We start from the raw sequence: 25,123 nt of genomic DNA on the forward strand, positions 1-25,123 counted from the left end.
CTCCACTGGTTCAAAAATGGTCCACCTTTACTCTTCCTTTATACATCTTTACCCTCATTTGGGGTTTGTTACTGGCCCATCCACCACCTCAGCCAGTCTGTCGCCCTCCACTCTATGTCCCAAATGGCACCCTATTCCCTATATAGTGCACTACTTTTGACCAGAGCCCTAAGGGCCCTGGTCAAAATAAGTGCACTACACAGGAACGAGGGTGACATTTGGGTAGCAGTCCTCCTCCCGACTACCATAGAATGTTAATGAAAGACAGGGATCAAGCCCCACCTGAAATTGCATTTTGTTTCCCCTGCAAGTAAGATTTAAACCCAAACCCATGTGCAGGGGATTGCAAAGGAAATACTGTATTATATTTCTTCTTCTCCCCAAAAATTCAATTTCATACACTGATTCAGTGTGATGGTGAATGTTAGAAAAGAGAGATCACAAATGCTTTTGGAAGACTGATAAAATATCTGATCGGTTTAGATTTAATGTAGTTCTCAGCTATTATTTTAACGGCAGCAACTGTTGGTTGGCACTAACCCCTACATGCCACTTTTAAGTACTACTTTCGTCCCCAATTGTTATCTTAAAATGAAGGATTGTTGACATGAGATTCTAAATGGTTAGCAAAAACTTCCACATGACCAGATCTCATTGCAACCTGTTGCTACAGTAAATGTTCTATCATTGCACCACCATTCAATCTGTCATATTGTAATCAATAGTCGTAGGTCTACTATCGGTGATGTGAAAGCATATACAGAGCAGCTGTAAGTTAATACATCAACAGAACATGATCAAGTTAATAGTTAGCAAACCCAAACACCTCCTACTTATTAAAGGTTAACTGGGAACTGCTGGCTCATACTGTTAGTGCAGGTTAAAACTACACACTAAGCAACATTTAACTCTTATTTAATAGGCTGAATGTGATATTTGGACCATGTCCTGTATTATCTGACTGGATGCTTGTCTCTGTGTGTTGACAGTGTGCCAGATCCTGTCCAAGGGAGTGGTGGCAGTCCTCGGTCCCTCCGCCAGCCCTGCTTCCAATTCCATCATCAGCAATATCTGTGGAGAGAAAGAGGTGAGTGCTGGCTCGCATTTTGGCTCGATTTATTTAGTGTGTCACAATAGCACTGTTTGCCAGTCATATTATGGAACAATATGTTTTATTATTACTGTGTTTTTGAGACTGTGCTTCACCCATGTCAATGACTCATGTCAATACCACAGCGGGCAGAATATTTTTCAGAACGTTCTAAGTTATTGTCTGAATTTACCCATGTTAAATTCCGACAGGCCAAGAATCAGGGGCTCAACAGCGTACAACATTAATCTAATCAGTTCTCAGACAAATTATAATTGGTTTGGTGCTGCTGTGTTTTTTAGTTTTGTGATGGACCACCTCTCTTTGAACAACATGGAAAATCGTAATTTATACGTTTTCAGTTCAGGGTCCTTTGAGTCGTGATGTTAAACAATTTTGCTCAGACTCCAGTGATTTGTGGATGATCCTAAGCTACAGTGTTTGTACTAACTGCAGGATGTTAGTGTCTTTTTTATGCATGGTGATAATGCAAAATGTCAATAAAATCACATTTATGTCCCCTTTAATGAGAACTGTGGCCATTTGATCAGTCTTTAGGCTTGGACTCCCTGGTGATGTGCACTGTCTATCCCTTTTAAAATGTTCTGACTGAGATCATTCCCTGTGTGAATAAATTAACATGTAGATGAATTGTACGTTCTTAAACAAGTTAACTTTCTGTAATGTATTCATCGGACCATGCACCACACAAGACTTCTTAAAGCAGTGTTTCCCAAACTCGGTCCTCAGGACCCCAAGGGGTGCACCTTTTTGGTTTTTGCCCAACACAGCTGATGCAACTAATCATCAAGCTTTGCTAATTTGAATCAGCTGTGTAGTGTTAGGGTCAAAAAATGTCCACCCCTTGTTTGGGAAACGCTGCCTTTAAAAGGACACCTTGGGATTTTGGTAATGAGGCCCTTTATCTACTTCCCCATTGTCAGAGCATGCTAGCAGACACCCATAGACTTCCAGTCACTGCGCTAATGCTAGTTAGCATTGGCTCGCAAAACTAACTTCCTTCAAACTGGACACAGACACACAAATGGTATCCACCAGTTCATCGGACTCTCATTGCCAAAATCCTGAAGTATCCCTTCATAAACTGTTCTTAATTTTAATGCTAAATGATTAAGAAATTCATTAACATGTTTCAAGCAAATACCATCTAAAAGGGTGAGTTCTGCAGAAGTACAACAATGATGAAATGTAAGCATGATGATGCCACATCAATGCTCTTAAAAAAAGGCAAACAGGATAGTGTTGAGTTGCTCTAATAGCGGTCGGTGTGTACATGACAATAGAGAAAGGTCACATTGCGCTGTTATTACCCTGAAAGTGATATCTCACTAATGGTCTCCTTTTGCAAACTGGGCATATCGGTAGTCTCTCAGTGGAGGACAGCAGGCCCGGCCATGGCTGATGGAACATGTCTATGGGACTGAGGGAGGGAAAGTGCTTTGGCCACTTTATTACGACCTGTTTTAGGGGACAGTGTAGTGCGATGGAGTATATTGTTTTCCAATATAAATTGCTGGAGGTGTGTTTAAATGCAGTAGCCACGTAGTACTAACGTTGATTAACAGTTTTTATAAATGGTGATTAGATTATTAATATGTGCTAGTATAATGTGCATCCAACATGGACAAATAAGATCAATCAATGTGTCATATACAGTACAGTTCCTTCAGAAACTATTCACACCCCTTGACTTTTCCACATAAAACAAAATTGTCACTGGCCTGCACACCATACCCCATAATGTCAAAGTGGAATTATGTTTTCAAACTTTTCACAAATTAATAAAAAATGAAAAGCTGAAATGTCTTGAGTCAAATATTAAACCCCTTTGTTATGGCAAACAAATAAGTTCAGGAGTAAAAATGTCCTTAAGTCACATACGTTGCATGGACTCACTGTGTGCAATAAGTGTTCAACATGATTTTTTAATGACTGCATCTCTATACCTCACACATACAATTATCTGTAAGGTCCCTCAGTCACTGAATTTCAAACACAGTTTTAACCACAAAAACCAGGGAGATTTTCCAATGCCTCGCAAAGAAAGTCACCTATTGGTAGATGGGTAAAAATAAAAAGCAGACATTCAATATCCCTTTGAGCATGGTGAAGTTATTACACTTTGGATAGTGTGCCAATACACCAAGTTAATACAAGGCATCCTTCCTAACTCTGTTGCCGACGAGGAAGGAAACCGCTCAGTGATTTCACCATGAGGCCAATGGTGACTTTTAAACAGGTACGAGTTTAATAGCTGTGATAGAAAACTGAGGATGGATGAGCAACATTGTAGTTATTCCACAATACTAACCTAATTGACAGAGTGAAAAGAAGGAAGCCTGTACAGAATCCACATATTCCAAAACATGCATCCTGTTCCCAACAAGACACTAAAGTAATGCTGCAAATTGAGTACCACTTCAGATTTTCAAGCATAGTGGTGACTGCATCGTGTTATGGGTATGCTTGTAATCATTAAGGACTGGGGAGTTTCAGGATTTAAAAAAATAAACGAAATGGAGCTAGGCACAGACAAAACCCCAGAGAAAAACCTGGTTCAGTCTGCTTTCCAACAGACACTTAGGTTATTTTCCTGCTGAAAGGAGAATTCATCACTAACACACAAGGGCAAATCTAGACTGGCGTTGCTTACCAAGAAGACAGTGAATGTTCCTGAGTGGCCGAGTTAGTTTTGACTTAAATCTACTTGAAAATCTATGGCAAGACCTGAAAATGGTTGTCTACCAACGATCAACAACCAATTTGACAGAGCTTGAAGAATTTTGAAAAGAATAATGGGCAAATATTGCACAATTCAGGTGTGGAAAGCTTTTAGAGACTTACCCAGAAAGACTCACAGCTTTAATCGCTGCCAAAGGTAATACTATAAAGTTTTGACTCCGGGTATAACAACACCGGAGGCAGATGGTTCGAGTCTGATATTTATTGAAAAACAAGGGGCAGGTCAGGGACAGGCAGAAGTTCATAAACCAGGTCAGAGTCCAGAAGGTACAGGGCGGCAGGTAGGCTTGAGGCAGGCTGAATGGTCAGGCAGGCGGGTACAGTGTCAGGACAGGGTCAGAACCGGGAGGACTAGGAAAAACAGGAGCACGGAAAAAAACACTGGTTGACTTGACAAGACGAACTAGCAACAGACAGACAGAGGACACCAGTATAAATACACAGGGAATAACGGGAACAAATGGGAGACACCTGGTGGGGGGTGGAGACAAGCACAAGACAGGTGAAATAGATCATGGTGTTACACAGGGGTGTGAATACTTCTGTAAATTAGATATTTTTCTATTTCATTTTCAATACATTTGCAAACATTTATGAAAACATGTTTTCACTTCGTCATTATGGGGTATTGTGTGCAGATGGGTGAGAAAAAAATAGATTTAATACGTATTGAATTCAGGCTGTAACACAACAAAATGTGGAATAAGTCAAGGGTTATGAATACTTTCTGAAGGCACTGTATATTTTACTTTCTAAATGTATCAACCCTGCATCTACAGTAGCCTATATAGTGTTATATGGTGTTTGTAAGTGTGTGTGTGTGCATGTGTGTGTGGCAGTTGTTGTGAAGGTGTTGGGGAGTCAATTACATCCTGTCTGTGCTCAGTGATTGTGTCTGTGTTCATAATTCTTTACTGGGATAGTGCACAGATGCTGGCAATCTGACAGGAGGCCGAGGAAATAGGGGTCGCATGAAAATATGACTCATGACAGCCCTTGCTATGTGATCAACCCATTACCCACACTCAATTTATCATTCGGAGAGCTCCATATCCATTTGGGAGGCTCTAAGTGATGCTGTACAGAGCCATACTGTACCATCTGGATTTAGACAATGGTAACTAATAAAAACAGTACCTGTTTTTAGCTCTTCACAAGAAGCAATTGCGTAGCACAGATGCCGAGAACTCCTAGCTCACAGTCCGTGTATAATCCTTTTAACACCTCTTTGAGCGGTTCTGGACCGGTTCCGACCAATATTTTATGTACTGAGTGCTCTGTGAACGGCGCAACATCAATTGCTGTGCACTCTGTGAAATCTGACACCTCATTTGCTTAGGGAGCGACACGTCAAATTTTCAGGCCTATGCAAACAAATGTCCGATTTTGCAGCTCAGCGTACGACATATGAAATGGGAGACCTTAGCCCACGCAGCAAAAGCAATCTCATCACGCTGTGATGTTCATAGATGGATTTAGAGCGCTCAACATGAAACAATACAAAATTATTTCGTAGAATTTGAACAAGACCACTTTCTCTTGGTCACAGCGAGACATAATCACTTCGTGCTTAAAGCTGAAGTTGTAATGAGTCAGCAAGCATTTGAATTGTGTCTGCGTCGTTCAGAGGATGCTGGTCAGAAAATGCTCTGTCAGTTATGAAATGGTGGCAATTTTCTACTGTCACTAAGTATGATCATATTAATTTTACAGTTATAAGAAAGGTGAAATATCAAAGTAAGTCATTTATAATTTGATTGTTACTATGTTTAGAAATCATTTCAATAATTTCATGCCCTATTCCCCGACTTTTGTTGAATAATATGATTTGTCATATTTTTATATTTGTTCTGTGTACTTGAGCTTGTGTCCTCAGAATAGACTACACCTCAGCAATTTATAACTATTTTTACCAGAAAGGTAAGATTTTAATCTTTCTGGCAGTTTAAGCGTCACTAGGTATTGTTTATGGCCTCCATATGATAAATAATTACTTTTGAATATGTCTATTTAGGCGCAAATCTAAATTTTGACATTACATTTAACCGTTTTTTATGTTTTGCACTTGAATGCTGCAGAAAATCTTCTAAGTCATGGTCGTTGACACTCAACAAAAATATAAACGCAACATGCAAAGTGTTTCATGAGCTAACATAAAACATCCAGGACATTTTCCATACACACAAAAAGCTTATTTCTCTCAAATTTTTGGTACAAATTTGTTTACATCCCTGTTAGTGAGCATTTCTACTTTGCCAATATAATCCATCCACCTGACAGGTGTGACATATCAATAAGCTGATTAAACAGCATGATCATTACACAGGTACACATGGGGAAAATGCATGAGAAAATATAAGGCAACTGAAAAATGTGCAGTTTTGTCACACAACGCAATGCCACAGATGTTTCAAGTTTTGAGGAAGTGTGCGATTGGCATGCTGACTGCAGGAATGTCCACCAGAGCTGTTTCCAGATAATTGAATGTTAATTTCTCTACCATAAACCTCCTCCAACTGCGGACCAAGTGTATGGTGTCGTGTTGGCGAGCGGTCTGCTGATGTCAACGTTGTGAACAGAGTGCCCCATGGTGATGGGCAGGCATAAGCTACGGACAACGAACACAATTGCATTTTATCGATGGTAATTTGAATACACAGAGATACCGTGACGATATCCTGAGGTCCATTGTCATGCCATTCATCCGACACCATCCCCTCATGTTTCAGCATGATAATGCACGGCCCCATGTCGCAAGGATCTGTACCACAGGAGGTTGGTGGCGCCTTAATTGGGGAGGACAGGCTTGTGGTAATGGCTGAAGAGGAATAAGTAGAATGGTATCAAATACATCAAACACATGGTTTCCATATGTTTGATGCCATTCCATTTGCTCTGTTCCAGCCATTATTATGAGCCGTCCTCCCTTCAGCAGCCTCCACTGATCTGTACACAATTCCTGGAAACTGAAAATGTCCCAGTTCTTCCATGGCCTAGATACTCCCCAGACATGTCACCCATTGAGCAGGTTTGGGATGCTCTGGATTGATGTGTACAACAGCGTGTTCAAGTTCCCGCCACAACATCCAGCAACTTTGCACAGCCATTGAAGAGGAGTGGGACAACATTCCACAGGCCACAACCAACAGCCTGATAAACTCTAAGAGAAGGAGCACTGCATGAGGCAAATGGTGGTCACACCAGATACTGACTGGTTTTCTGATCCACGCCTCTACCTTTCTTTTAAGGTATCTGTGTCCAACAGATGCATATCTGTATTCCCTGTCATGTGAAATCCATAGATTAGGGCCTAATGAATTTATTTCAATTGACTGATTTCCTTATATGAACTGTAAATCAGTAAAGTCTTTGAAATTGTTGCATGTTGCATTTATTTTTTTGTTCAATATAAGAGCTCGTGAGGTGGCTTTGAAAATTATGCATTGAAACACACAGAAAATCATCCTGCCTAAAAACTGCCGATAGGTGCTTATCACAGTGGGAGGCTGTTTTTTCTCTTGCTCGAATAAAAGCGGAGCGACAAACCTGCAGATTCCACTTTTAGAATCACAATGCTTGTCAGTGACACCTTCACTTTAAGTTGCGGGTTTTTGGGCTACTTCTAAATTGCGCTGCGGCCGCCATGTCATTTCTCTCTTTTTTTTATATATATATTTCACTGTGATCTGCTGCTGGGAGTGTGAGTGTGACGCCACGCTGGGTCAGTTTACCCTCCCAGGTTCTCATTGATAGTGCATGTTAATTCAGGATTATTCCACTCGGCCAAGCATGAGGCATCAACTCTGACCACTTTAAAAGATGAAAGCACAGTTGAACGGCCATGAATGGAAGTTGAACACGTTTCGGTCTCATGGTCATGAAATGTACATGTTTATTGTGAAGACAGTCATTAACATATGATATTCAATATCTGCCCTATATTTCTCTGACATTGACATCTGTGTCGACTGAGTCCGCTGTGTGTGAGTAGTGTGTGTCGGCTGGCTCAGTTAGATTTTATTGGACACCATGTTCTCTGGCCCAGCAGCACATATCAGTGTGTACGATGTGGAATTGCTTTTATACCCCAGTATGCTCACATTCCTGCCTATACTCCATTGCCCGAGACCATTTTCCAGGAAATATCCTCTCACCTAACATTTTCCTGGTAGTGCTTTGAGATGCACGCAAATCAGTCAAAGCAAGTCTCCTCTCATTTGCACATCCCCCCTCACTTCACCATACTCCGCATCTCTGGCTGATTGCCGAAAGAGGTAGAGGTCAGCCCTGGCGATTCCCCCAAAGAAAACTCAGCGCGAACGCTTGAGAGACCTTTAGAGGGATTTCGTCTCAAATCAGCCGGACCTTTTCTTACCCCCTTATAATCACACACCATCAGCCTAATACTGGATCTCTCTTTCTGAGGGTAGACAATAATTTGCTCTGGGATTTTGAATCTTGGCTAGCAGTGTCGACTGACGTTTTTCGATGTACAGTAATCGGCCCTTTAAACCCACATACTATTTGTGGGGGGAAGGCACATTAAGATATGCCTGGTGGATGGGATGCTAGGTCTGCAGGGGGCCATGTTGCGGATGTTACGCTTGGTGTCACTCGGTGCAGGGTGCCTCTGTTCCGCCTGCTTGCAAACAAAACACAGGTGCGCCTGCTATTGCTGCTGGATTACACACACCCCTCTTGACCCCCTTCTTCACTGTGCTGTTGATCTGTCTTGTCGAGGGTATCCAGGAGATCTGTGCATATCCAAATTCACTCCCTCTGTCTTCAGGAAGCTGCTTTTACTTGGTCAGGGAGATGAATGCGAGCACGGCCGCTCTCTGGTTGCCAGCGATGAACGGGCGATGCAAATTCAATTTGGCTGTTTGTTGTCATTATAGATATGCAAAAGCGTATTCCATATTCCATTGTTCCTTTTGTTTTGTAGTCATCTGTGTCCTTGCACTGGCCCTTTTGTTTAGGTGTGAGGTGATAGGATTCAAACAAACCCATCACAGATGAGGTTCTCAGAACTGCTGAATGAATTGTCTCACAAGCTCTCTATGCAAGCTTCACCATTACTGAAAATAGCCTCAGACATTTTCTTTCAGGCATGATATTGGTCACATTTCAGGTGTCAGGAGTTTGCAGATCAATTATGTATGGTTTAAGCAAACATAATCTGTCAGAGAGAACTGAAATCGCAACTGCCATGCTGAATACTTCGGAGTCAGTCAGATGGTTCATATGTGCAGACGACCTGGGTTAATATTTCTCAACATCTGGTTTGTGGACAGGTGCCAATCTGTTGGATGCTGCTGGCTGGTCCCTGAGACACAAATTTTGTCAGTTCTACAATGTTTTATGTATGTGGTTCCCCATGGAGGAAGCTTGCAGGTCCCTTGTCAAAAAATGGCTGAGAGCATTTTGTCTCACTTGTCTAACATCTGGACCACCTAATATCTCCTTCAGGAACTTCAAAAGCTTAAAGGCCTAGAGTGGTCTCATAAAGCTTTTCATTCCCTACAAAGACATTTGTTTAATCAGAAATTAAATCAAAGCACATTGTATTTGTCACATGGGCCGAATACAACAGGTGTAGACCTTACCATGAAATGCTTACTTATGAACCCTTAACCAACAATGCATTGTTGAAAAAAAGCAAGTAAGATAAATGTGCTCAATTAACTAAAGGAAAAATAGTAACACAATAAAATAACAAATAACACGGCTATATACAAGGGGTACCGGTACCGAGTCAATGTGCCGGGGTACGGGTTAGTCGAGGAAATTGAGGTAATATGTATACTGAACAACAATGTAAATGCAACATTTTACAATCAGTCAATTGAAATAGGTTCATTAGGCTCTTGTAAGGGGTGTTTAACTGGCGGCAGAGAAGTCAGACGCAGGAGAGAAATAACTGTGTTTCCAACGGCGCAGTTTATTCACAAAAAACCCACCGGAAAACATAATAATAAAAATCAATGGGTAACATAACCCGACGCACACCAGTACAGACGTACACATACACTTACAATAAACAATCACCGACAAGGACATGAGGGGAAACAGAGGGTTAAATAACCAACATGTAATTGATGGGATTGGAACCAGGTGTGATGGAAGACAAGACAAAACCAATGGAAAATGATAAATGGATCCGCGATGGCTAGAAGGTTGGTGACGTCGAACCGCCGAACACCGCACGAACAAGGAGAGGGAACAACTTCGGCGGAAGTCGTGACAGCTCTAAGCTATGGATTTCACGTGACTGGGAATACAGACATGCATCTGTTGGTCACAGATACCTTTTAAAAATGTAGGGGTGTAGATTAAAAAAATTGTCATCTTATCACAGTATCTCTGTGCGTTGAAATTGTCATCAATAAAATGGAATTGTGTTCATGTCCGTAGCTTATGCCTGGCCATACCATAACCCCACCGCCACCATGGGGCACTCTGTTCACAATGTTGACATCAGCAAACCGCTTGCCCACACAACGCCATACAAGCTGCCAAATTCTCCAAAACGACATTGGAGGCGGTTTATGGTAGAGAAACATTTGATTATCTGGCAACAGCTCTGGTGGACATTCCTGCAGTCAGCATGCCAATTGCGCGCTCCCTCAAAACTTGAGACATCTGTGGCATTGTGTTGTGTGATCAAACTGCACATTTTATTTGATTGTCTCCAGCACAAAGTGCACCTGTGTAATGATCATGTTTAATCAGCTTCTTGATATTCCACACCTGTCAGGTGGATGGACTATCTTGGTAAAGGAGAAATGTTCACTAACAGGGATGTAAAATAAAATTGTGCAAAACATTTGAGAGAAATAAGCTTTTCGTGTGTATGGAACATTTCTGGGATCTTTTATTTCAGCTCATGAAACATGGGACCAACACTTTACATGTTGCTTTTCATATTTTTCTTCAGTATACATGTAGGTAGTGGCAATTTGACTATGCATAGATAATAAACAGAGAGTAGCAGCAGTGTGTGTGTGTGTGTGTGTGTGTGTGTGTGTTGGAGTGTCAGTGTAGTATGTGTGTGTGTGTGGTTAGAGTCCAGTGAGTGTACATCAAGCCTGTGCAAGAGGGTCATTGTAAACAAATATGAATATATACAAATAAAATATGGGGGTCAATGCAAATAGTCAGGGTAGCCATTTGATTAACTGTTCAGCAGTCTTATGGCTTGGGGGTAGAAGCTGTTAAGGAGCCTTTTTGTTCCAGCCCTAGCGCTCCGGTACCGCTTGCCGTGAACAGTCTCTGACTTTGGGTGGCTGGAGTCTTTGACCATTTTTAGTAGCACAAAGGCAAGAGTGAAGAAGGCTTTTCCAAGGAAAGGGAGCTTTTTTCTCACCGCCGGCTGATCAATGATATAGGGATCTGGTGGTCAATGTTCCACTTGCCTAAAAAAGCACTGTGGGACCCACCACAGACCGCTCCATCTTTATCAACCACTCCCATCTTGGACAAACCAAACCAGTGGGACTTGCTCCAGGATCATTACCACAATAAACAGAAGCTGTCTCCTCTCACTCTCTCTCCCTCTCCTCTCTGTCGCCGACCCCCTCCCACCCACAGTAGCTGAGCTCCTACTATGTGTCTCGTAGTGCCACATATGATCAGACGGACACGATCACCCACACCTGCCTTCTCCCATCCCTTCCCCTTCTCTCCACCACAGCCACCTCTGCCAGCTCTGGGGTTGACTGATGGACTGTGTTCTCCTGTGCATCTGTTCTCTGATGGGCTGTGGCCAACCTGCATGCTCCTCTCTGTGCTCAGCACTGCTGGTAAGCCCAGGCACTCCACAGTGGCTCTGTTGTGTGTTAATTGTGAGTGGGCCAGTGCTGGGCTGTGACACATGGCTAATGTTTTATTTTCCCAACAAAGGTCATCATCAGTTATGGCTGACATGCTGCCCCCCATAAAGGATGTCTAATATTTTATTAAACATTCGTTTTGTTCGGCTGGCACGTAAGGGGCAAGGTAACAGATGTAAGATCTCATTATATTTTGGCTTACCATATGGTAAGCCAAAATTGATCCTCAACATGGGGGCCCCTCAGGGGTACGTGCTCAGTCCCGTCCTGTGCTACCTGTTCACTCATGACTGCATGGCCAGGCACGATTCCAACACCATCATTAAGTTTGCTGATGACACAGTGGTAGGCCTGATCACCAACAATGACGAGACAGCCTATAGGGAGCAAGTCAGAGACCTGGCCATGTGGTGCAAGGACAACAACCTCTCCCTCAACATGATCAAGACAAAGGAGATGATTGTGGACTACGGGAAAAGGAGGACCGAGCACACCCCCATTCTCATTGACGGGGCTGTAGTGGAGAAGGTTGAGAGCTTCAAGTTCCTTGGCATCCATATCACCAACAAACGAACATGGTCTAAGCACACCAAGACAGTCGTGAAGAGGGTACAACAAAACCTATTCCCCCTCAGGAGACTGAAAAGATTATGCATGGGTCCTCAGATACTCAAAAGGTTCTACAGCTGCACCATCGAGAGCATCCTGACGGGCTGCATCACTATGGCAACTGCTCGGACTCCGACCGCAAGGCACTACAGAGGGTAGTGCGTACGGCCCAGTACATCACTGAGGCCAAGCTTCCTGCCATCCAGGACCTCAATACCAGGCAGTGTCAGTGGAAGGCCCTAAAAATGGTCAAAGACTCTAGCCACCCTAGTCATAGACTGTTCTCTCTTCTACCGCACAGAAGTCTATGTCCAAGAGGCTTCTGAACAGCTTCTACCCCCAAGCCATAAGATCCCTGAACAGCTAATCAAATGGCTACCCAGACTATTTGCGTTGCCCCCCCACCTCTTTTACACCGCTGCTACTCTCTGTTATTATCTATGTATAGTCGCTTTAATAACTCTACCTACATGTACATATTACTTCAATTACCTTCACTAACCGGTGCCCCTGCACATTGACTCTGTACTGGTACCCCCTGTATATAGTCTCGCTATTGTTATTTTACTGCTGCTCTTTAATTATTTGTTCCTTTAATTTCATTTTTTGGGGGGTATTTTTCTTAAAACTGCATCGTTGGTTAAGGGCTTGTAAGTAAGCATTTCACTGTAAGCTCTACACCTGTTGTATTCGGTGCATTTGACTAATAAAATTTGATTTGGAGATCACCTAAACCAAAAATATTGTTTTTCTCAGTCCTTTTTGTAGAACAAGAACATTGTTTTAGGTGTCAACAAAGTAGCCCAACAATAAAAAAAACTTGAGTCTTCTCAGAGCACCATAACAGACATATACAGAATAATACATTTTCGTGTTTTACTTTAGCTTGGTTCAGGAGTTAGGGGGCTGTTGTTATACTGTACTTGAGCAATGCATCATAAGGCTTATATAGCATTACCAGTCTTTTCAGAAGACAATAATGGCATCAAGATAGATGAAGACATGATTGCGGGTGAGGTCACCAAGCATCACATCCATAAGACATTGGAAAATGACTGGTGCATTGCACAAACCAAAGGGCATGCCTTTCCACGCAAACAGGATGTAGCCAATGCCGTCTCCTCCCGGCATTTTGACACCTGTCGTAACCATTGAGAATAACAATCCTGATCTATGGGAACACCACAATGAATCCACCGTAATGGAGGAGTCGCGTGTGAATGCGGCACCAACCAGTCAGGGGCAAGGTCATGTTTGTGATACGGTAGCAATATAAAGGTGTTCATGGTGCATAACGCAGGTGTTCCAGTATGTTCTCGTCGCACGTGTGGATAGCGCAAGGTTTACTAGTTAGCACAGCTCTCTGGCTCGCTGTCTCACTTCAGTGTCCTGTGCGGATCTCTCTCATTAAACAGCTGTCAGGCCTCTGTCTGCGCTCACTGACAGCCACTGTCACACGGCAGGAGCACACACTCAGCACACACAACCAGAAATTGCATCTCTAATACACAAGCAACCCTCCCCTCAGTCTCCACCTCTCCAGACAGTACTGTATCTGACTGCCGCATAGACCACTCTCTGAGAGACGTAGTGAGGTTTAAGTGTCATGCGATTGCATTGCTGTGAATTATCTGTCAGAGGATGGTACTTGTAGACAGACTATTTCACTGCATAATATCCTATTATTCCGGAAACAGTCAATGTGATTTATTTGCGTATGAAACCTTTGTCAGTAAGACGGCAGTAATAGGGATATCTGTATACCTGTTTTAAGGAAGTTAGTTTGAAGAAGTAGTCCTGCAATAATGAAGTGACATTAAAAGGTTTTTACAGAGCCAACTGGAGGAGGAGGTAACATGGAGGAAAATGACTCATCTAAGCAGGGTGATCATGACTCACTTTACCCCCTGCATGAGCTCCCCCGTCTCCCAGACAGGAACCCTTGACATTACAACATTGTCTCGGTGGCGGTCGCCGTCATGGTTTGTACAGAACTTCTATTTCAGGTGCCAGCTCATTGCAGCTCATAGGTACTTACACCATCTGCATTGTTGTTCCTGACAATGAGCACCTCTCAATTAACTGTTTGAACATTTTATTTGTTCTATGAGTTAAACTTCTTCTATGAGCTCACTGAAACCAAAGATGATCCTTTTCCTTCCTGATGCATTTATATTTTGTGCTCTGATCCATTGTTTTATTCATACTGATCACTGTAGAGCTACTGGGCTAGGCCTTGTGTCAGTTTAGCAGGCCTCTTTGCGGTGGTCTTATGCTTTGGTAGACAAATAATTCCTTCATTGAGCCAACATATCACCAATAGGCCAATGGAGGTCTTCTCTCTTCTCTTCAAACCCCACTGCTTCACAGCAAAGCTACCAGAGCAGAAAGCCTCTCGAACAGAAAGGGGCACGACGATAACACTCTGTGGTCCGTGCTGCGAGAGCGAGAAGGGATCCTGGAAGGGCAGAGGGGATGGAGGAGTGGGGAGTTGTGGAGTGGTTGCATTTCCCCAGTGTGGCTCGGCCATTATCCATGTTTCACAGCTCCTCAGGAGGAGAGAATCACATTTTTGCCACCACAGCCGCCGCCTGTCAGGAAAAGAGTGTGCTCCATCCATCCATTCTTCCCAGGGACTCCATTACACCCTGATGGGCAGGGATTGAAAACCAATTGGGGATACAGGGGCATAGAGAGAGCGATGTATGGGCATGCAGCACTGTGCAGGCAGGCAATCTGCTGTGATGAAGAGGCTTCTCTTGTGACGTCCTTCCGGGTTCCCCTTCAAGCCCACTGCGCTGGTCGCTAGCCACCGAATCACCCGGCGTATTGCATTCCCAGACGCCCCACAGCCTGCTGCCCATCAGCCCGGGTGCATCCATCCACACCTCAGTGGATAGCGAATGAAAAGAGAGATGGATTCAATCGCTTCTGGAAGACAGGAGCAAGTGGAGACAGAGATAGTGGGGGGAGGAGATGCACTTGTGGTTGGATGTGATTGCAATTTAGTTTACTTTTGCAGGTAGGGTACAGGTGTAAGCTATGTTTGCCATAACTTTGGAAGTTGAGAGCGAGGGGGGTTGGACTTACAAAGCATCTCCATAGACTCTCTGCACATTTGTGTTTATCCTCTTAAAGAACTGAAGACTTGCTGTGACTGGATCCACAGCAGGGACACCGAACAAACGGCTGCGATTTATTCAACACATCATACACCAGCTGTGAAAACAGACGCCCAATCATTGCTAAACATCCCTGAACGTTTCAGGAAGTTTTTGTGATAGGAGATTTTTAGTCTCTTATAGATTCTTATCTGAGTTTTGTGTTTTTAACTTAACGCTTGGGACTCATCTCTTTGACGTCACTGCCTGTGAAGAGGTCTACTTTTCTCCACACTCAATATACACTGAGTGTACACAACATTAAGAACAACACTGCTGGGTTTTTCACGCTCAACAAAGCTGTGGGAACGCTTTCAACACCTTGTAGAGACGAATTGAGGCTGTTCTGAGGGCAAAAGGGGGGGGGGGGGGGGGTTGCTACTCAATATTAGGAAACTATTCTTAATGTTTTGTACACTCAGTGTATAAACTGTTCTTTATTTAATTGAGCCCAGGAGTTATAGTTAATTTAGTAGGCATCTGTGAGGGAGTTTAAGTATTCTCATTTGTTTTATTAGTTTCAGATATAAGATGATTCTATTTAGCCTGATGAGAATATAATGAACACTTGTTTTTTTGTACTTTGCACGCCTCTTTGCCAAAGTATTGGAACTGCTCAACAAACATCTCCTCTAATAATGCTTTGGTTTTTTCAGAATCATGCTGTATGTTTACACCATATTCACATACGACAAGAGCTAACAGTGCTTTAAAAACTCTTGATCTCTTTGTAGACATGTCTTGGTACTTGAATTATTCATCCAGAACCTTTCTCTCTCTCTCTCTCTCTCTCTCTCTGTAGGTGCCCTATGTGAAAGTGGCCCCAGAGGACATTCTGAAGGTTCAGTTCCCCCGCTTCACCACCCTGGACCTGCGTCCCACCAACACAGACATCAGCCTGGCCGTGGCTGGCCTGCTCACCTTTTTCAACAGCACCACAGCCTGCCTCATCTGTGCCCAGGCCGACTGTGAGTGGGTCATGCACCACTAGCTCTTTGTTGTTATTTGTACCATATACACACATTCCATTTGCATGTGCACACACATTTGCATGTGCACACACGTGAGCTCTCACACACTGTTGCACATTCATGCATGTGCATATGCACTAGGGCTGTCCCCGACTAAAGAAAATCTTGACTCTCTGAAAGTCGTTTGTTCTTTCAACCAATCGATTGGTCGACATTTTTAAAGGTGTATTGCTCTATATAGTGCATTCGAAAAGTAATCAGACCCCTTTACTTTTTCCACATTTTGTTACGTTACAGCCTTATTCTTTAATTGATTAAACCGTTTTTTCCCCTCATCAATCTACACACAATATCCCATAATGACAAAGCAAAAACTGTTTTTTGAATTCTTTGCAAATTTATTACAAATAAAATACTCAAATATCACATTTACATTTACATAAGTATTCAGACCCTTTAATCAGTACTTTGTTGAAGCCCCTTATGCAGTGATTACAGACTTGAGTCTTCTTGGGTATGACGCTACAAGCTTGGCACATCTGTATTTGGGGAGTTTCTCCCATTCTTCTCTGCAGATCCTCTCAAACTCTGTCAGGTTGGATGGGGAGGGTCGCTGCACAGCTATTTTCAGGTCTCTCCAGAGACGTTCGATCGGGTTCAAGTCCGGGCTCTGGCTGGGCCACTCAAGGACATTCAGAGACTTGTCCCAAAATCCACTCCTGCGTTGTCTTGGCTGTGTGCTTAGGGTCGTTGTCCTGTTAGAAGGTGAACCTTCGCCCCAGTCTGTAGCTCAAGTATTGTGGAGCTCCTGCGCCTAAATATAAACAGTACCAGCACTCAAAATGAGTTCCGGAACCTGTTTCAGTCCAAGTCAAGCACTGATAAGAAGTAATCGGGTAGGCATATTTTATGACGTTTCCACTGGATCAGAGAATTACATTTTCCCTTTCACTCTGAGTGGTTATCAGAAGGGAGAGAGCTGGAAAGATTTCTCAAATGTTGTAAAAACAGACTGTTTGAGGTGGAGAAAAAAAACTTACTTTGAGAAGCTGCACTGCTCATTAGTGGTGGTGCATTAAGCCAATCAGAACTACTATCAGATCCCCAAATGGTCACATTTATATGCTTACATTTGCACGCAGGCCAGGTAGCCTATAGGCCTGTATACGTCTATGCGTAATCAGGTGCGCGTCCCCAACATTGACAGGAGCACTACAAATAAAAGACAATGACTAAATTGAATTGACAAAACTCATAAATGTAATGAAGTAAACTAAAACATGTTTCTCACAAGTGTGGCATAGGTTGTGCGCTCTGCAAACAATGTGTCCACTCCAGCAATGAGAACGGTAAGACTGGAATAATAATACATTGAATGCATTAACAGAAATGATCATAACCAAACAAAGATTAGAAATGATAGGAATTAACGGTAAATATACTACTGGTGATGTATGTAATGGGGAATTGAAATAGGCTACACTAACAATCCAATGCAAACAATTCACACAATGAAGTAATGAAAAATGCATGTGCACGATTGGTGGGAGAGAGCGCATTCTGGAGAGAGAAGTGCTTTGCGCTGCATGGTCAATCCGATGTCTGCATTGGCCATTGTGCATTGTGTTTATACAGGATGTACCGCCCCCACCTACCGTCAGCCAGAATCACCCTTCAGTGGGTTCACCCACACTCAAGCCTATGTATAACCCAAATGCATTTACTCTTGCATAATTCTTCCCCCCACAATGTGTCATCATCTGGTAAAACGCAGGCAAATTACTTTTCACATAGGCCATGAATGCATCTTTCTCTTTTATTCCATTGTGACAAAAAGTACGGAAGATTAAATCCCAGTCTGTTTCTGCCCTTCTCCGTACAGGAATCAGTAATTACAAGTGCCCATACAAAGTCACATTGATGTCATCTGCTACAGGCCAACTTTCACCTTAATCAGCTTAGGGCTTTGAAGTGTGGCGGACTGGATTTCAGCTCTCGATTAGAACCGAGGTGCTTTCAGCTGGCACGAGCCCCCCTGCCCACTCTCTCTCCCCACCATTAACCCCACCCCTCATTCAACTCTCCCAACCAACTTCAGAAAAGAATGGTTGACGTTTGTGCTCATCAAAGCCAGTTAGACTGAGGTGTTACCCGAGAAACAGAGATAACAAGGAAGAAAAGAGGGAAGAAGGAAAATTAAACGCCCACCAAAGGCTAAAGACATTAGTGACTCAGAACTGCATGGACTTTGATTCTTGCCAATGTCAAAACTAGCTAATTAGTTGTTATTTTCCACTGGGTGTTTATGCGTGCTCCTTTCAATCTGTCGTTCATTTGAGAGCTCATCAAACGATGTTGGTAATTAGCCCAAAGACACATGACAGTTCCGTGCCTCGCAAGAGTTGTCAAATGCTTTGAATTATCGACATATCCATGAAGGGCGGCGATCTCACCATCTACAAGCTGTGTGAGACAGAAACCTCAAACTTTATTATGGCGGTTTCCTTTTTGTATGTCTCTGTCTGAGCTCCTGTCAGTGTGGGCTAAGGGGGAATCGATAAGGCTGCTGAGGGGAGCATGGCCCTTCCTCGTCAATGAGAAGGATGCCAGTCACTTTAGCTGATTGAGGGGAATCTAACCTTACTACTGGAATTGTACGTGGGGGACGGAGGGAGAGTGATTGCTCTGCCGTGTGACCCCTTCTGCAGCGCTACTGTAAAATACCAGTGATGGCTTGGGATCTGCAATGTGCTGTTGTAGCAGTAGCAGTAGCCACGGTACCGTTAGCTGGCTGGCAGAGGCCCCAAGACGGTCGACGCTGGGCTCATTAATCACCGCGGCCGGTGACAGCCTAATAGAGCGTGGCTGAGCCATGAATATTTCCCAGCCTGACCCTGGCTTCCTGGCTGAGAGAGAGAGAGAGAGAGAGACAGAGAGACAGAGACAGAGAGAGAGGCCCACCCAAAGGCACAGGTAGCGCAAAGAAGGAAACTCATTAATCTGTCTAACCTGCCTACCGCTATCGATGGCCGTGTGGTTGTGTGTGTATTCACCGCACTCATGGAGTAGTACAGTAGGACATAGAGAACCTAGCCACAGGGTTGGAGGAGGACTTTGTGGGAAAGTGGAGCACTTTGTTAACGGGGAGATTTGTGCATGGGAGGTCAGCTGGCGGGCATTAGGGGGCTGGGAGGGGACCGATCACCCACACTCTACTTCTTGGGGACTGGCTCAGACAAAACCATCGAGGACGGGACGGGACGGGGGACATCCTGGTCAACAATACAGCTTATGTTATGAATCCGCTATCACCTAACGTAGCATTTTATCGTCTGAATTGAATGAGCTGGAAGAAAAGCAAATAGTACCTTTTTGAATGTTAAAAACACCTGAATTGACTTCTCTGATGACATGCACCTCAGCAACCAACTCATTATGTTTTAAAGGCACACACCTGTCAAGGTAGACGTTTGTGTCTCCTTGGAGCGGAACAATTATAGGATATGTTTGCTCAACGATCTGACTCGCTGCTCTGAAAATGTCATGAGTAATCTGTAATTAAAGTTGATCAAGAATGTCTCTCTGTCTCCGGAGAGAGCTGGATCAATAAACTCTTTGGGAAGACAGACCGGTTAACTGGGGTGATGAAATGATTTAGCTGGTACCGGCAATGACTTTTTGTTGTTTGTTGTCCGGGGATCAAGCTGAGCAATCCTCCCGACGTGATGACATTCAAAGAAAGTTTCAATACGGATTATGATATATTTACAGCTCCAGTAACAGCAGACATCAGCCCACCATAAATGTCCCCATCAGAATAAATAGTTGCTGTGCTGTCAGTTCTGTTGCACTTCCTCCCTACTGAAAGAGGGCAGTGAGTGAGGAAACTGTGGAGAAAAGATGGCTCCACCAAATGCTCTTAAACAGAGGGATGAGAGTGAGCTTCCTCCATTGGCTCTCCCTGGTTTTTCTTCTACGTTTCCCCTTCCTTTTCCCTGACCAAAGACATTAATTTGATGCAATATGCAGCGTAATGGGATTTTGATGTGTGGTTCTGGGGAGGGGGGGTTCTTCTCTTTATCTTTTTTCTCGCTTTGGTGTCTAATGAGAACAAAGAAGAGGAGAGCCCTGGTCGGCTGTCTGCTCGTCTACTAGGATGAAAGATGGAAGAAAGTTTCCTTTCAACGGGGAATGATGAGAAAGGATCACTCAGACCCACAACATCCCAAACTCCCCGTCCTTGCCCATTAACAAGCTCTACTGACGCGCTGAACTGTTTATGTAAGAGAGAGTGATAGACTATCGACTTTTTGATCTGTGTGGTTATATTCAGGTTAGGATAAGTTAATGTACTGACACACTACCAATGCCTAGACATTAGCACCTGTCCTATCCCAAGCACTCTAGTTAACGAATGCTGCTGGTCTGGAGGGAAAACTACATTGAAGCAATTTAACTCTCTTCCATCCGCCCGTCAGTCGATTAAATCACCCGATTTATCATAGTCATTTAGGTTCGGCCTGTTTAAAAAGTTGATCCATCTTGTCCTGTGAAATGCCATGAAATTCTGCAGACTGCACGCATTTGGTTGTACAGTACTGGGTTCCCGGACCGCAGGAGTCCAGCAGCCCAGTTCAACAGACTAGGGTGCAGCCAGTTGGGAGCTGTGACACTGGCATGAACCTGTCATTGGTCCTGGCTGAGCAGTGTATTTGCATAGAGGCACTGAGTGCAGGAAGGTAGATGAGAGTCGGGGCTTTGTGAGAGCCCAGTGAAATGTGACGGCCTGTGAAAGGGGGAAATGACTGGCAGGCCCTACCTTTATCTGTCTGTCTGAGAGGCAGCGTCAGGCAGAGCTACAGTATGTGTGGCCCATGTTAATGAGGCACACCACATGGCAATATCACACACCAACCGCTGCAGGCAGCAGCAGCACAGCCTCCACAAAGAAAACAGACTTCACACATCTCTAACCTTCAAGGGTCTCTCTTTTTCCACGGCTAACCGAGAAACAGTGCCTCCCCATTTTAGCATAATGATGTTCTAGCATGGGTTCAACAGCCTGAAACGTGGAAGCGACATGGCTGCCAGAATAGATGCAACAAAGGTCAGGGCCACAAAAGAGATTGTGAAATGAAAATGTACATGCACACATTTTATTTCTGTTGCTTTGAATCGTGCACAGCCTGAACACTAAACAGGTCTCTCCTGAGATTTCCTCTCCACTGGTTGAATGAAAGGGAACGATAGGAGGGGCAACTCCTGCTGTGGACACTGAGCAGTGAAGTGTGCTGTCTAATGTAATGTACTAAATGTGAAATTGGCATGTGATGCCATGCAAACAGGCAATGGAGATTGAGCAGGTTTTTAAGCCTCATCACAGTTATGCTGAGTAACTCAACAGGTAACAGAGCTGATAGTCTCAGAGCAGACAGGCGTCATTGCTGATGATTTGCGTTTCTAGACAAACCGTTAAAGGCATTGGGATTCAATGAGTAAGAACACATAGTGCTTTAAGAACAGCTGCTGCTGCATGTAACCAATAGAAGACAACATTGATTATATGTAAATGTTTTTTTACTATAATCAATGCTGGTCTCAGTTGTAATGTAATATACTGTATGTCTTGACTCCCATGAATGCATAGTTTCAGTAAAGTGCCACTGGAAACATACAGTTGAAGTTGGAAGTTTACATACACATAGGTTGGAGTCATTAAAAGTCATTTTTCAACCACTCCACAAATGTCTTGTTAACAAACTATAGTTTTGACAAGTTGGTTAGGACATCTACTTTGTGCATGACACAAGTAATTTTTCCAACAATTGTTTACAGACAGATTATTTCACTTATAATTCACTGTATCACAATTCCAGTGGGTCAGAAGTTTACATACACTAAGTTGACTGTGCCTTTAAACAGCTTGGAAAATTCCTGAAAATTATGTCATGCTTTTGATAGGCTAATTGACATAATTTGAGTCAATTGGAGGTGTACCTGTGGATGTATTTCAAGCCCTACCTTCAAACGCAGTGCCTCTTTGCTTGACATCATGGGAAAAATTTAAGAAATCAGCCAAGACCTCAGAAAAAGAATTGTAGACCTCCACAAGTCTGGTTCATCCTTAGGATGTCACGCTCTGACCTAGGAGAGCTGTGTTTTCTCTATGTTCTATGTTTTGTGTTCTATGTTTTGGTCGGGTATGGTTTCCAATCAGAGGCAGGTGTCTATCGTTGTCTCTGATTGGAAGCCATACTTAGGCAGCCTGTTTTTCCTTTGTTGTTTGTGGGTAGTTATTTTCCGTTTAGTCTAATGTACCTTACGGAACTGTTCTCGGTCGTTTGTTGTTTTTTGTTGAAGTGTATTCATTAAAGAAAAAGAAGGAGCACTTTACACGCTGCGTCTTGGTCTCCATTCAACGACCCCTGTGACAGAACTACCCACCACCAATGGACCAAGCAGCGTGCATTCTCCAGGAGGAAGAGCAGGACCAAGCAGTATGGTTCAGAGGAGTGGACCTGGGAGGAGATCCTAGATGGGGCAGGCCTGGGGAGTATCGCCGTCCGCAATGGGAAATAGAGGCAGCGAAGGCAGAACGACGATACTGGGAGGAACGGCTAGGCAAGCAACAAGAGGCTGAGAGGCAGCGCCGAAAACATTTTGGGGGGGGGGGCACACGGGTAGATTGGCGAAGGCGAGGTTAAGACCTGAGCCAACTCCCCGTGCTTACCGTGGGGAGCGAGTGACCGAGCAAGCACCGTGTTATGCGGTGATACGCACTGTGTCGCCAGTGCATACTCACAGCCCGGTGCGCTCGGTGCAAGCTCCTCACCATTGCTGTGCTAGAGTTTAGTTGTAAGTACCTGACGGAACTGTCTACTGTCATTTTTGTTTATTTGTAAAGTGTTCATTCTTTCTTCATTAAACTGAAGATGAACATATTCCACGCTGCACCTTGGTCTACTCACTTTGACGCCTGTGACATGGGAGCAATTTCCAAACGCCTGAAGGTACCGCGTTCATCTGTACAAACAATAGTACGCAAGAATAAACACCATGGGACCCCGCAGCTGTCATACCGCTCAGGAAGGAGACGCGTTCTGTCTCCTAGAGATGAACGTACTTTGGTGTGAAAAGGGCAAATCAATCCCAGAACAACAGCAAAGGACCTTGTGAAGATGCTGGAGGAAACAGGTACAAAAGTATCTATATCCACAGTAAAACTAGTCCTATATCGACATAACCTGAAAGGCCGCTCAGCAAGGAAGAAGCCACTGCTCCAAAACCACCATAAAAAAGCCAGACTACGGTTTGCAACTGCACATGGGGACAAAGATTGTACTTTTTGGAGAAATGTCCTTTGGTCTGATGAAACAAAATAGAATTGTTTGGCCATAATGACCATTGTTATGTTTGGAGGAAAAAGGGGGATGCTTGCAAGCCGTAGAACACCATCCCAACCATGAAGCACGGGGGTGACAGCATCATGTTGCGGGGGTGCTTTGCTGCAGGAGGGACTGGTGCACTTCACAAAAAAGATGGCATCGTGAGGAAGGAAAATTATGTGGATATATTGAAGCAACATCTCAAGACATCAGTCAGGAAGTTAAAGCTTGGTCACAAATGGGTCTTCCAAATCGACAATGACCCCAAGCATACTTCCAAAGTTGTGTAAAATGGCTTAAAGACAACAAAGTCAAGGTATTGGAGTGGCCATCACAAAGCCCTGACCTCATCCTATATACAATTTGTGGGCAGAACTGAAAGAGCGTGTGCGAGCAAGGAGGCCTATTAACCTGACCCAGTTACACTAGCTCTGTCAGGAGGAATGGGCCAAAATTCACCCAACTTATTGTGGGAAGCTTGTGGAAGGCTACCCGAAACGTTTGATCCAAGTTAAACAATTTAAAAGGCAATGCTACCAAGTACTAATTGAGTGTATGTAAACTTCTGACCCACTGGGAATGTGATGAAAGAAATAATAGCTGAAATAAATAATTCTCTCTACTATTATTCTGACATTTCACATTCTTAAAATAAAGTGGTGATCCTAAGACAGGGAATTTTTACTTGGATTAAATGTCAGGAATTGTAAAAACTGAGTTTAAATGTATTTTGCTAAGGTGTATGTAAACCTACGACTTCAACTGTATAACATAACTAAAAGGGGAAAAACCCACAGCAAAGAGATTATATCCTAAATTTATTTTTCAGCAATGATTAAGGCTTTGTATCCGTTGTATTGTAATTGTATTACAAGTTTCAATAAAGTGCCACTGGAAACATATTCATTACCTCACTTATAGTGAACCAATATCCAATCTCTTTAAAGCGGTCCTGGGAACTAAATGCTGGAGGTGGTGATTAAAAATATCACCTAGCAATTCATTACTTTATAATTAGACGTTATTACAGGTCATCAGATAAATTATTTTATGTGGGAAGGATTTGAATGACCGTGTTATTGACAAACAAGGCATAAAAATGTACTTTTTGTTTATCGAGTGAAAAAAGTACATTGTCATGTCTTGTCAGAGACAGGTTCAAAATAATGATTCATTGTTATTTTTTTGAATGTGGTGTTTCTTTTTTAACTCATTCAATTGAGTGCTAGTTCTCAGAAATGTGACTTTAATACCCAGAAATTCATGACCTTTAGGAGATTAACTGTCTACCTGCTCATAATAATATCACTGT

At 43.3% G+C, this 25,123-nt stretch overlaps 1 protein-coding gene across 2 annotated transcripts in view; it reads left to right on the top strand.

The window, feature by feature from the left end:
- grik4 (glutamate receptor, ionotropic, kainate 4) overlaps positions 1-25,123 on the top strand; it is a 225,614-nt gene that overhangs the window by 89,869 nt on the left and 110,622 nt on the right. For both annotated transcript variants that reach the window (XM_014213630.3, XM_014213632.3), the window contains exons 3-4: positions 990-1,087; positions 16,258-16,423. In XM_014213630.3, the coding sequence (XP_014069105.1) occupies positions 990-1,087; positions 16,258-16,423 (264 nt within the window). The remainder of the gene's footprint in view (positions 1-989; positions 1,088-16,257; positions 16,424-25,123) is intronic.

Source organism: Salmo salar, chromosome 09 (assembly GCF_965601325.2).
Source record: "Salmo salar chromosome 09, fSalSal1, whole genome shotgun sequence".
NCBI classification, from domain to species: Eukaryota; Metazoa; Chordata; class Actinopteri; order Salmoniformes; family Salmonidae; genus Salmo; species Salmo salar.